This window comes from Lagopus leucura, unplaced genomic scaffold, assembly GCF_019238085.1.
Source record: "Lagopus leucura isolate 7727_CA_CO unplaced genomic scaffold, USGS_WTPT01 Super-Scaffold_100004, whole genome shotgun sequence".
NCBI lineage: Eukaryota > Metazoa > Chordata > Aves > Galliformes > Phasianidae > Lagopus > Lagopus leucura.
In genome coordinates this window covers 65,187,948-65,201,635 of record NW_024962264.1, presented here as the reverse complement: position 1 = coordinate 65,201,635, position 13,688 = coordinate 65,187,948, and the positions used below count along the sequence as shown (strand labels likewise).

General features: G+C 44.3%; 1 protein-coding gene across 1 annotated transcript in view; it reads left to right on the top strand.

The window, feature by feature from the left end:
* Window positions 1-3,377: 3,377 nt before the first annotated feature.
* Window positions 3,378-13,688, top strand: part of EIF2AK3 (eukaryotic translation initiation factor 2 alpha kinase 3) — a 41,335-nt gene continuing 31,024 nt past the window's right edge. Inside the window, exons 1-2 of the mRNA XM_042871485.1 lie at window positions 3,378-3,638; window positions 9,051-9,180. Coding sequence (XP_042727419.1) covers window positions 3,388-3,638; window positions 9,051-9,180 — 381 coding nt within the window. The 5' untranslated portion in view covers window positions 3,378-3,387. The remainder of the gene's footprint in view (window positions 3,639-9,050; window positions 9,181-13,688) is intronic.

Here is a 13,688-nt window from a genome sequence, read left to right as displayed (position 1 = left end):
CAACCAGCTCTATCTGCAAATGGCTCAAAATCATTTTGTACAAGCCCATGTTCGTCCCTTGTCAAAGCCTCTCCGGGAGCCAAACTCACCTCTGCTTCAACACAGAGGCAGATGCTTGAACCTGCTTTGTTTGAACAGTTGTTTTCCTTGTCCAACAGGATGTTAACCCTAGCAAAATGCCACACTGAAGAGCAGAGAAGCATGGACTACCAGGCTGGGAGAACGGCTGTACGATTCCAAGTGCTAAATCCTGCCTCTGAGGCTGAAATTACATGTTAGGAAATTACACAGTAGCTGAGATAACAGCTTGTGGTTGACAAAAAGAGAAGATTCTGCTCTTTACTCCCTTCACCCGCCATGCACTTTGGTCCCGGATATACGGATTGCACTGGCTCTCGCGTGCCCCTGACCCTGTGATGAACTGATTCACCTTCCACAAAAGCAACAAGAGCAGTTTCTTGCCAGGTAGATGAGGTTGAGCTGGCTCAGCCAAACAACACATAACAACTCTGAATAGGAATGTTATAACTAGCTTAAGATGCTCTGGCTAAGCAGCGTCCACAAAAAGAAGTGTTCCCACCCTCCAGTCCATCCCTTGCCAATTTTTCCTGTTCCTTCTACACATTGGCAGGAAGCTGCTTTTTCTGAGCAATAAAACAACTAAAAGTTGTTTCCTGACCTTGTGCCTGCATGAGGAAGGCAGCAAGAGCAGCCAGTTGGCAATGGGAAGCTGTGGCAGGAAAAGCCTTGCTGAAAGCTACTACAAAACGCATACTAACTTGAGTGAAATCCTTGTGAAGGTGCAGAGCCTCTGTCAGGTTAGCTGTGTGTCTTGTGCATTTGATAAATGGCATGAAACAGCCAAAAAAGACAGCAAGACCTATGAAGGTGAAACTCCACCAACACAGAAGAGAAACCATGTGATAGATTGAGCATTTTAAAGCACGTCTAGCTCATCTTTCCAGACAAACTCCTATTCTGGTTGGCAGTAGCTCTCCAAGCCTGTTCCTCCAGTTACATTCCAACAATTGCATTCTTCATACCTAGTTTTTTATCCTGTGAACTCCAATTCAGTGGCATTTCTTCTGTGTAACATCTACTTCTCATCTCTGATTTGACCTGGTGCTTGATTCTATTCTGCTTATGAAAAGATATCAGCAGAGGTGGTGATGCACTAATTACAGTATGTGTGTCTTTCTGAGGCTCTGAGGTTTTCTGGGAGAAATGACAGGCTAGAAGCGATCACGCTGCAGCCTACTAATGGCCTTCGGTGCAGGGCAGCCACGAGGTGGCATGCTGAGCTTTCATTGCTGTGCCTCGGTGCTCTGAGAGCAAGTCAATCAAGAAAAGCAGGCAGTTCTGGAGTGGAGTTAGGTAAAACGTCATTCCTATTAGCAACCATCCGCCCTGCAAGTGCAAGCTTTGATTTCCAGATAAACGGCTGGTTGGATTTTAAGTTATTGTCATATGATTGAAATAGATCTCTTATGTCACTCAGACAAAGCAGCGCGTGAGTCATGCTTTGCAAAAAGCAGGAAGTTTGGGTTTGTTGACACAAGTTTTTAACACGGAGAAAATTATGCGGCTCTATTGCAGCGTTTGGCTTTAAGGATTTCTGAATAAGATTATCAGTGTTTTAGAGAAGTACATTTCCAAGCCGGGAAAATAATAGCTTTTAGATTATGATTGCTATTCCTTATGCTGCAGTGGCAAAGGGGAATGTGGAGAAAAGACTCACTTGTAAACTGTTGGAGCTCCCAAAAACAAAAGACAGCGATGGGGAGACTGCTGATCTGGGATAGGGGGTGGGAAGAAATACAAGGCAATGAGTTCATAAGGTGAGGATCGGTAAGGTGTTGGAACAGGCTGCCCAGAGGGGCTGTGGATGCTCCATCCCTGGCGGTGTTCAAGGCCGGGTTGGATGGGGCTCTTGGCAACGTGGTCTGGTATGAAATGTGGAGGTTGATGGCCCTGTGTGTGGCAGGGGGTTGGAGCTTCATGATCCTTGAGGGTCCCTTCCAACCTGGGCCAGACTGTGTGATTGCATGTAATACACGTGGGTGTGGTAGGGACATTTGCACAAGGCTGTTGCTGCCTTAAGCATAATAAACCTGCAAGAACCAGCACAAAGGTGGAAGTTCTGGCTTAATGAAGTATGGATATGTCCTGCAAAAGCACTTTGGCCATTCCAATTTTCTTAGCAGGCTGAAGATAAATAGCCAAAATAGAGGAAATGAGAAGTGTTGCTGTAAATGAGAAGTGATGGGAAGCACAGCAGTTATTGGAAGTGAAGCACATCAATAGAAATCTATAGCTGGCAAGGCTGAGCACAGCAGAAACCCCAGAAAGCTCTCCTCCAGGCCCATTACTAGATGAACACGATTAAAACATTAGTAATGATGTATTTATGAACATTTATGGTCTGTGTTTGTGAGGGAGGATATATGGGTGAATTACTTAACAGTGGTGTGGTGAATTTCAGTCCATTGGTAACCAATGAAGCTCCCCCATCTTCTAGGGATGACTGCAGCCCAGAAGGTGGGAAAGAACCTCCGTGTTCCTCCTCAGGAAGCCTAGAAAGACCAGGGGAGATTCTAGAAAGCATCAGGAGTGCCAGGACAGCACGCGCCTTTATGAAGGGCAGCCAATGTGGAGGTAATAACTCCTGCTGGCCAGGCACCAAGAAATGGTGCGTGTGACTCAGTTATAAAGCAATGAACGACACTTTTTCGTTTTGCTTAGAACAGCACGGTACATTAACGAAGAACTGTAACACAACATCAGCTCGGCACCTATTAAACGCCGGCTGTACCGGCACCTCGCACAGCCCTTCTCCCCTCACACAGAGCGCGTGCACGGCGCCCCCCCCTTCCCGCCCGACCAGTCGCCCCTCCCCGCCCCACGCGCCGAGCTGCGCGCGCCGCTGTCCCCGCCCAGCCGACACGGTAAAAGAGCCACGTCTCCAACCCGGCGGAGGCCGGCCGGGAAGAGGCGGGGCCACGCAGCCCTGCTCTCCAGTCAGCAACACATGTGGCGCGCCGCCTCCACCAATCCGCGAGCAGCTCGGTGAATCATGCGCTTTCGATTGGCCGCGCGTTGGCAGGGAGGGGAGAGAGCGGCGTGAATCCGATTGGCCCGGCGGCTCTGTTGACAAACACCTCTTCCTCCCACCCTCTCCCTCGACTGCACCAATGAGAGAGAAGCCGCGAGCGGAGTGACGTGCCGGCTGACCAACGGGCTCGCTCCTCGCCGTGAGGGGCCGGGCGGCGGCGGCGGCAGTGCCGGTACGTGGCGGGCGGGCGGGGCGCCGGGCGCCCATTCCGCAGCGGCGTTTGCGGCGTCGGCAGCGTTCATGCCCTAACGGCTGCCTCGAGGCGGGGCCCCTCCATGCGGGGCCCGCGGTGCCGCAGCGCTCTGGCCGCCCTCACGGTTCTCTTCTTGTTGGGAACGGCGGCGGGCGCTGAGGAAGCTCCGCGTGGCGATGCGGCGGTGGTGGAGGAGGCCGCTTTCGGGCTGGGGGCGGCAGCCGCTGCTCTGCCGGCCGGGTCCGCCGATGTGACGGTGGAGGACGACGTGGCCGCCGCGCCGCTCGGCGAGCAGGAGGCGGAGAGCAGCGGGGAGTCCCGGAGCGGTGGCAGGTGGGCCTGGAGCCGTGCGACCGGGGGCCGGGGTTGGGCTCGGGGTGAGGGCGGCGCGGCCCCGTCCTGCCCTGGGGATGTGCAGCGTGCGTTGTGCCCAACCCTTCTTTCGTTGTGGGGTGGGAGGAAGGAAAGGCGGGTGGGACGGGTTGCCCGATGGCCGACTTTGGAAGCGCAGCACGGGGAAATGCGACCCTTCGTAACCGCTGGCGACCTTAAGCTGCGGCGGGATGCTTTTAATGAATGAGTCAAATGTGGCAGCGTTACTGGGCTGTTCGCTGCCTGTTTGGGAATTGGCTGAGAGCAGATGAGGTGATAAACCGCAGAGTCAAAGTATGACTTAATGCTTCCTTTATTTGAGAGCCCGTTCTAAAAATGAAGAGCTTTCTGTTGGTTGAGCACAGAACTGGCTGCTAACTTTGCATCCTGTTATGTGTAAAGCAAATCGATTTTCCTCTTACCAACAGGAGCATCTGTTTCTATGTCGAGCCATCCAACTCCTGGCTGTTTTATTACAGCTCTGCTGTACTCGATTTTTAATGTGACCTTAATTTATTCAGCACGAAAAAGTACTGGAAAATATTTTTTCTGTTTTATATCTATAGAGTTAAATGGAGGCTCACCAAAGATGCTCAATCTTATCATTTCAGTCTAAGGTTAAATGTAGGGATTCTCTCACTGATCAGTGCATTGGGAAGATTTGCTGCTGTTGAATGATGGGGCTGTAGTATTTGCCTGCATTTCTTTCTTTCATCTATGTTTGTGAGATGTCTGCTCCCCTCAGCTGATTGTTCTTCAGCTACAAAATATCAGTGTAATGCAATGAGGTCTCAGCATAGGCTGAAAAAAAAACCTCACTCTGAACTGTTTTCCCTGTAGGCAAATAAATGTAACTGTGGTTTTGAGGAATTTCTCTTTCCTCGAAGAAAGTAAACATGATGGACAAGGGGGAATGGTTTTAAACTGAGACAGGGGAGGTTTAGGTCAGATATCAGGAGGAAGTTTTTCACACAGAGGGTGGTGATGCACTGGGACAGGTTGCCCGAGGAGGCTGTGGATGCCCCATCCCTGGAGGCATCCAAGGCCAGGCTGGATGTGGCTCTGGGCAGCCTGGTCTGCTGGTTGGTGACCCTGCACATAGCAGGGGGTTGGAACTGGATGATCATTGTGGTCCTTTTCAACCCAGGCCATTCTGTGATGGTTGGTGGCTTACCTTGCTCTTTGCTTACAGATAGGTAGATTTGAAGTTGGAGCAGATGTTCATAGTTTGACAAATAGCTGCCCCAAATGGCTTTGGAGTCCAAAATTAGGATTGTGTTTTTTCCAACTGAAGCAAGAATAGCAGTAAATATTACACCTAAGCACTGATATGTTCTGCTTTCTTTTGCTAACAAAAAGAACTTGTTTGACTAGATGTAATTCTTTAGTACAGCGAAAGTGAGTGGACAGGCTGAATCGGTGTTCCGCTGTTCTGTTGACATCTTCCTTTATGTCTTGGCCCCTTCCTTCTGTTTGTAGGTAAATATACTTCGCTTCTGTGAAGTAGAGCAGAGCTGAGTTCAGGCCACCAGAGCTCAAAAACTGCTGTGTTCTTCATGGGGTGTAGCTGTGGTTACGAGCCTCAGGAGAGGCCTTTTATAAATGTATGACAAAGTCTTTAAGAGTCTCTTGCATAGTTTTGAGGGGGAACATTGTAACTGTGCTTTAATAATAAATTAGTGAAAGATGAGAGGAAATGGTAAGGAAATAGATTTTCAGTTAATTGTAGAGACTAATTCTGGATGTGGTGTGTTTGAGGGGGAAGCATTTTTGGATGCTTTTTCATGTTGGAAAGTGAAATCTGACAATATAGTGTTAGTGCAGACTATTGGCTGCTGCAGTTGGATATATGTGTATGCACAGTTATAAGCTTTTGTCTTAGTCTTTCTGCTGGCCACCTGTAAGGACCTAGCAGGGATTTTCTCCTCCTCCATTACCTGGTTTGTAAGGTGCTGTGGAGCTGTAGCTAGAAACAAGGTGAAAGTGCAGGAAGTGTATTTTTACTGATGTTTGTTAATCAGGAGGCTGGTTGATGTGTGCTAGAATCAAGAATACTCCTGTTTCAGATTGGATATTAGGAAAAAATTCTTCTCAGAGTGGTAATGCATTGGCACAGGCTGCCCAGGGAGGTGATGGGGTCATCATTGCTGGAGATGTTCAAGAACTGTGGAGATGTGCTATTGAGAAACATGGTTGTGGGCAGGGGGATGGGCTGGGGTTGCATTAGATGATCTTGGAGGTCTGTTCCAACCTTAATGACTCTCTAATCCTGTTTCAACTTCATGCCAATGACTGAATGCTCTAACTGCAATCAGCAGCGGCTTGCAGAAAGATGAATAAAACTCAGTCATTTTAACCTAGGATAAAACTTCGTTTTCTTAACCATGTGCTATCTGTGAGTATTTGGCATTGTATGCTACAGTAAGCTTCAGCACAGTGAGGTGACAGAAAGGAAGTGCTTGCCTGTTTCTAAGCTGAGTGAAGCAGTCTCTTGAAGTAGCCACCTAATTGATGTTGTCAGACTGTTAATCTACTGCTTGATCAGAACAGCTGGAAGTTGGGGAAAAATCTTTTTTTCTTGTCACCACTACTAGCTTTTAGTACTCAAAGCAACAAGCAATGGAATCTCACAGAGATAAATCTGGAAAATCTGACAGTGAGAAAGTATATAACACAAGCATCAGTGTAGACAGGGCACATGTAGATGAACTAGGAGCACTAAACTAAGGGACAGGATATTAACTCACTGGAGTTGATCAGAGATGGAGAGGATAGCACTTAGATTTTAACATATAGAAAAATGCAATAACTAAGGATTTTATTACAAGAGCTAGGAATTGTTAGTGTGTTTTTTGTGACGTGTGGGAATGCTGTTGGAAATCGAGGTGAAGATGGGACCAGAGATAGAGATGGGTTGGTCCTGGTCCTGTCTCATCACAGTGTTTGTTCGGCAGGTGGAGTTTGGGAAATAAAGTCCACTTGCCAACTGTTAACTGATGGAGCAAATAAAGAGTGCTGCAGCATCCAGAAAGTGTTGGGGGCTTTTAGGGTATGTGGGATATGCCATAGCCGTTGATTGAAGTAGCTTAATCAAAGAGAATGTGCTGTTGGGGCAGAAGTTCCCTCTGAAGGCTTGTTTTTTGTTTGTTTTTTTTTAAATACTTTCATTTTTAATGGGCTGAACTTAAAACTTAGGTGCAGTTTCATTATGATTTATCTGAGATTTATGGTGTGGGTACGTATTCAAGGACTGCCACGTTGGGTGGCAAGGCTTCAATAATGAGGGCTCTTGGTGGAACGCTGATATTTACATCTGGTGAGAAAAGATCATATGAAAAGACACAGGCATAAAATACTCCTTACTTAGGGTTAATGGAAGTGGGAAGAATTAGACAAAGAAAAATTAGCTGGGAAGGGGGCAGATTACCCTGTGATGTTAGAATCTGCCTTTTCTACCTGCTGAGGTTATCTCCACTCCAGCTTTTCTTCCATAACCAACTTCTCAGCTGACCAACGTAAAATTGAAATAGAACCACTTGGAATAATATTTTTATGCAGTGCCAGAGAGCTTCAGACGAATTGTTTTCCAGTAAAACGTTCAGATTCTATTCAGTGTGTCCAAGGCCTTTAAGGCACATGTTTACAGTGCTTGAGAACAGTCTCCTGCAGTCCGGTTTATTATTAACCCAATCTTGATTTCTGCATGGTTGTAATAATTACGTGTACTTGGTTTATACAAACACACGTGTTCCACTGTTCAAATATTTGCACATCTGACACTTTTCTTTAAGAAGATTATGGAAGAATGTGTTGCTTGGCTGCCTTTGGAAATAAGGGCTGCAATTATTTTTGCTACAGGTTGAAGATGTACTTAGTTGCTCCTATACTCACCTGTACGACCATTTCCACCCCCTCCTGCCCCCTCCCACCCACGTTCCAATCTGTCTGTCAGGCTTACTTGCACAGTTGCTCATTCTCATTGAGACCAATGTCTATGAAGAGTCCTTCTGGGTCACTAAATCCCTCTGCCCTCAGTACACGCTGTCTGTAAAGAGATCAGACCCCACTCCCACTGCCTTTGAAAGTCGGTCAGCTTGCAGCCAGCCAAAACTGCCTAACATCCCTGGCTTTTTCTGGTCAGAGCACAAGAAGTTTCAAGGAAATAAAAAGGCAGTTCAGAATTGCTTCAGCAGTGTTCTATCTCTGGGCGTTCTCTACCTGTAAATTCTATTGGTGTGTGTATGTATTTGGTTTGGTTTTAGTTGATGCTTGAATTCTGGCCCGATCAGGATGGCTTGTTCTAATTGCACTACAACCTAGGAGAATCGATAAGCTTCAGGCACTGTAGAAACCAGCAGCTCGCTTGCTGTTGCCATGCATTTCCAGATAGGCTACTTAAAGCTTAAGTGGCGTAAGTCAATTTGCTTGCTTTGTTGTCTGTAGTGGCTGAAGATTTCTAGCATCGTGTTTGTCTTGGGTGAGACTTCTTTGTTTCAGGATGCATAAATCTCCCCCAGGATTTCCTTGTTTCATCCAGAAGTACTGAAAACTTAGTTGTGGCTTAACTTTTTATTGGACATACTGATTTACTTGGTTTATTATTACTGATTTTGTTTGATTTGAAAGGATGAAGAAAGGTTGAGGGAACTGGGCTTGTTTAGCTTGGAAAAGAGCTCTGTGGAGACCTCATTGTGTCCTTCCAGTACTTTAAGGGAGCTTATGAACAGGAGGGGGAATGGCTGTTTATGAGGATGGATAGAGATAGGACAAGGGGGAATGGTTTTAAACTGAGACAGGGGAGGCTTAGGTCAGATATTAGGAGGAAGTTTTTCACACAGAGGGTGGTGAGGCACTGGAACAGGTTGCCCAAGGAGGCTGTGGATGCCCCATCCCTGGTGGCATCCAAGGCCAGGCTGGATGTGGCTCTGGGCAGCCTGGTCTGCTGGTTGGTGACCCTGCACACAGCAGGGGGTTGGAACTGGGTGATCTTTGTGGTCCTTTTCAACCCAGGCCATTCTAAGATTCTTTGACATGTTAAAGTTTTCTGTGAAATCAATTGGATCTATACAGTTCATAACTACTTTAAAAGATGTCATCCTGTATTGTTGTGGTATCACATGCATGTAGGACCAAGAAATCAGCTATCTCCCTTGGAAATGAACTCTGAGAGTGTCTTATAGCGTATAAATTAGTTTGATACTCAGCAACAGGATTATGTTTTCTCTTCTTGTTGGTTGGGGTAGAACAAAATGCTGTTTTGTGGCACATGTCAGCATAGATTTATACTTAATGCAGTGGGGTTCCAACTTCAGAAAACATCTGATTTCAGCTACCTGTTGCTGAGGTTTTGACTTTGGATGTTTCCACTTGCAGATCTTTAGTAATTATCAGCACTTTGGATGGGCGAATTGCTGCGCTGGATCCTGAGAATAGTGGAAGAAAACAATGGGACCTGGATGTGGGATCAGGTTCTCTGGTGTCATCCAGCCTCAGTAAACCAGAGGTAAGGCTTGATCTTTCTCCTGACTGTCTTCTGAAACAGAATTGTCAGTGATGAATTGAATGCCATTTCTTCTATATCTAATATCTATTAAATAATGCAGCAAAACTAGTATGGACAAAGTTTGACAGCTGGTCTCAAACTTATTTTTGTGAGGCTTACATCATGTTGCTGTTTCAAACTTGAGTGGGTCCTACTATTGGCAGGGTTGGTAACTATCAAGCGAGATGATGTAACTGGGTTTGGGAATTGTGTGCTGTTGCTGACTGGAAACAAGTTACTTGAAATTTGAATGGAACAGAAAGATCATCTGCTTTGTGTTACTGGAGTATGTTTTGGCAAGTCCTGTCACTTTTTTTCTTTCCTCTCAACAAAAGCAAAAGTCCTTGTGACTTAACAAATGAACAAAAGATTGTTTCTTATACTAGATAAGCAGGCTGCCTATGAAATAGAATGTATTAGCAATGAAATAGAATGTATTAGTGATGAAATGGAGCACTGAAGGTCACGCTGAAGGACTTAGTGGGGGAGGGTTGCATCATTTCTTGCAGATAAGCTGTAACAAGGAAATTTAGGGAGTTAAATATCTTGTTTGGTGCCATTTCCTCCATCAGTGGTTGTATTTCCACTGGTTTTAAATTCATTTAAGCTAGAAATTAGGAGAAGTTTTCTTGCTTTTTTCTTCCTACATTAACGAAATAATCCATGATTTGATACTGAGCTCTCCTAGAATTAGGAGGAGTAGAAGCTCCAAACTATGAAGTGGTTTGTGGTGCTGACAAAATGCTTGGTCCTTCACTGTCACAGATGGTTGAAGTTGATAACCAGTCCTATACCATACTTTTACATGATGAACAGCAAAGAATGAAAATTGAATGATGGTTATTCAGTCTGCATGAGTGTGATTGCTTGTGGCTCCCCTTTACATCTACATGACCTCTGTTGAAAGGTTTGATTTGATGCTGTGGGTGAGAGCTGGTAGTTGAAGGGTGAGAGCTGATAATAAGCAGCTCAGACTGACTGCAAAACTGAAGTGAATGTTGACCCGCGTTCCCTTGTTTCTGAGAGACTTGTATTTCCAGATGCAATCTTCTGATGCTTGTTCAGATATATTTTTGTATTTATATTCTTTTGTAAAAGAAACACTGTGGGAAAGAAGAACTTTTTCAAACTTTTCTACAGCAGAACTGAAAAGAATATGAAGGCTATAATGAGCTTGGTAAGGAAGGTGTCCAGTAGGAACTGTCATCTTCACAGATATCTTTTGTACTAGGAACTTGAAATATTGGCCTGATACCAGTTGCTGTGAACAGTTTCAGATTAGGAGCAGAAATAGAACCACCACGTATAAAATAGACATTTGTAATCTATACAAAGAAAATAATTTTTCATTACAAACTAAGACATGAGCCCAGGTTCAAGATATTCAGATACCAAGAATTCTGGCATGTAGTACTGGATGAGTCTTTTTACAATCTGTTTTTGTGTCTAAACTGGTTGGAGTTTTGATCTTACAGTGTGGTGTGACTTTAGAAACTGAAGGTGGATGCCTGAACAGCAGGAATTGTACTTTGTTCATGCACTGTTTAGTTCAATTGTCTGACTGCAAGTTAGTAAGTTATGGGAATCCCTAAATTACAGTTTGAATGTTATGTATATGGGAAATGTTCTGAGAGGCTTTCAAACTGTTTCATTTCTGCATCTGTGGCCAAAGCACCGATGGCTTTTGGCAGTTAACATGGAGAGGTAACTGATAAAAGTAAAAGTAAGTAACGGTTCATTCTGACCTTTTAGGAGCTGTTAAGAATTATGAATGTAGACCTTTTAGAACAGCCTTTGTTGAGACATAAAGCTTATCAAAAACTTAAGTAATGAGCATTCCACGTTAACTACATTAAGATGTCTCAGTATTTAAACACCAGTATTCAGGTGAAAGATTTCATAGTGAATTTAGGGACTATTTGAAGTTGGCTTCATTAGTGTTGTTGGGCCATCTGTATTTTAAGTCAGCATATTAAATTCCCCAGGGTCTCACTGTTTGTCTTCTCTCCACTTCGGTGTTTCTGTTCTGTGTGGGCACGTGGCATTTTACCCCAAGTAACTACTTTTTCTTCCAGCATTTTTGAGGTATAAAGTTCTCTCTGCTTACAACCAGAGTATTATCTTCCACATAAACCAGCGTAATTATGTACGTTGTTTATCTATACCTTGCTAGGAATGGCAGGTGGCAAATTCCTTCTGCATTACATTTGGAGCGTTACTGTGTTCCTTCAGAACCAGGAGTGCGTGCTGCTGTGTCTGGGTTCTTTTTTACTCTTGTAAAACTTGCATCGATTTTGGGTGAGAGCGCAATCAATTCTAAGTCCTGGTGCCAAAGTATCAAATCCATTTCTAAATGTGCTTTAAGAGACATGAAGAATTCAAACTTTAATTGTTTATTAAAACTGCAGTTACTGCCTTTGCTTGCAAAGTGTTAACTTGTCTATTTGGAGCTTGTGTGTTAATTAGGAAAGCAAGAGAGTAAGATTTCAAATGTTCCAACAGCTCTGTCAAACACTTCAGATCTTGAAACTACTTCTTAAGATGCCGACAAAAAGAGTTGTTCATCATTTGTCGTGTGAACAGATCAATTAGAAAGGAAAGTCTGCTGAACTACTGATTGTTTGTCTGGGTAACTAAAATAGTAAAATTCTTTGTCTCAAAGCTCCAGTGTACACAACCATGGTCAGTGTGCCAATGCTGAAAATGTATGAGATTGCGTTTCAGCCTTGTGCCTCAAAACTTCAGTTCAAATGAAAAGCCATTCTCTCCAAGCTGCGTGTTGCACGGTCAGTATTTATGGTTACCTGCACGTGAAGATTGCCTGCTGAAGTTCAGGGTGAGGTCACTGAAGCTTACCTTCCCCACAAGTGAACTTAATTTGAATGAAAAACATTTACTCTTTAAATTTAAACTTTTTATTGAATGCACCATCTGTAGTTAGAACACATTTTGGAGAGTCGACCTGTTAAAATTAGAGCTGCCTCTCAAGCAATGGAAGTGGTTTATAACACACTGTTACGAGACTGTTGTCATGTACTAACAAGGGCGATGTGTTCTCTTATTTGCATAGCTTCATACTGAATTGCTTAATGGCATTCTGTCTCTTTCATGTATTCTCTGTTACACAAGGGGAATTAATGTAAGCTTGGCAGCGCATTCAAATGACCAGCCAGTAGAGGTGAGCATGACAAAGGGAGGCTGGAGAACGGGTGACAGGAGGCAGGCTAAAAGGTAGATCGTCTGTAAAGATACTGCTGTGAAAAAGCTGGTGGCTTTTCTCCTGGTGTAAGAAAGAGAAAAAGCAAGTAGCATGCTCCATTGTGGTGATGTGACAGTAACAGCTTAAAGATTCATGACTCTTTTTTTTCTTTGCTGTCAGGAATACTGCAGGGAGTTCAGCCCGGCAGAGTGGCACCAATTGTATTTTCAGTGGTCCAGGTAGAGGGTGTATGGGAATGTACTCAATAAAAGTAACTGCCCTGGTCATAATTCTGTTGCTATGGACTCATCCCCAAGTAAGAACTGCATTTTTTTTTTTTTAATTGGAGAGATTTGAGACTATGGAACAAAAAGCATTTGAGTCCATGGATGTGACATTGTAGGAGCCATAATAAACATGCCACCATACACTGGAAAAATGGAGGTTTGTATATTATAGCAAGTCACCTACACCCTTATCACTCTAAAAGTTCATAGTGTAGCCACACCAAACAAGATTTGCTACCAATTCAAGGAACAGTGAGATCTTTTTTTGGTCATAAGTGCCAGAGTTTTTTTGTTTGTTTGTTTTTGCAGTATAGCCTGGGATTTCCTTCAGAGAAATGCAAAGATGCAAAAATGTTTTACTCTGAAGTCAGCACGAATCTATTTGTATTGTATGCAAAGTGGGTCTATAGATATCTTCAGCAGTTTGTTCCTTTTTTCTCCTTTGGAGTACAAGGCTGCTGCTTAGAGCAGGCAGTTGTGAAACAGTTTCAAGGTCTCCAAATCTCTGCTAGTAACAACATTTAATATGCAATATAAATGTTTTGGGGTTTGTTTGTTTTTTGCTTTAACTGTGTTATAAACATGTAGAATTCTCAGTGCTTTGGTTCCCTAAAAGAAAAGGAATGAGAATTTCTGCTGTAAAGCCAGTCACTTTCAGGTGCTAACTGCCTGGACTTTGCTGCACATTGGATAAAGCATCTGCTGCACCCAGTCCTGGACAGAGAGGGATGTGAGTTATCCTGGGTTGTTTTGGGAACACGGGCGAAGATTCAGCCTCACTCCTCCTTTGGCCTCTTACAGAAGAAATTGCCAAACCGTCAGTGCAGCAGGTCAGGGCAAGATGAGAGGTCAGCGTGCCCTCTGGGGTCCTGGCTTTTAATTTGTGGATTCTCTTCTGTGTGCCCTCGCAGAGGCTGGGAGTGGGTGAATAATTTGACTGTCTCTTTGAAAGAGAAATCTTGTGACATCAGCTGCAGGAAAAT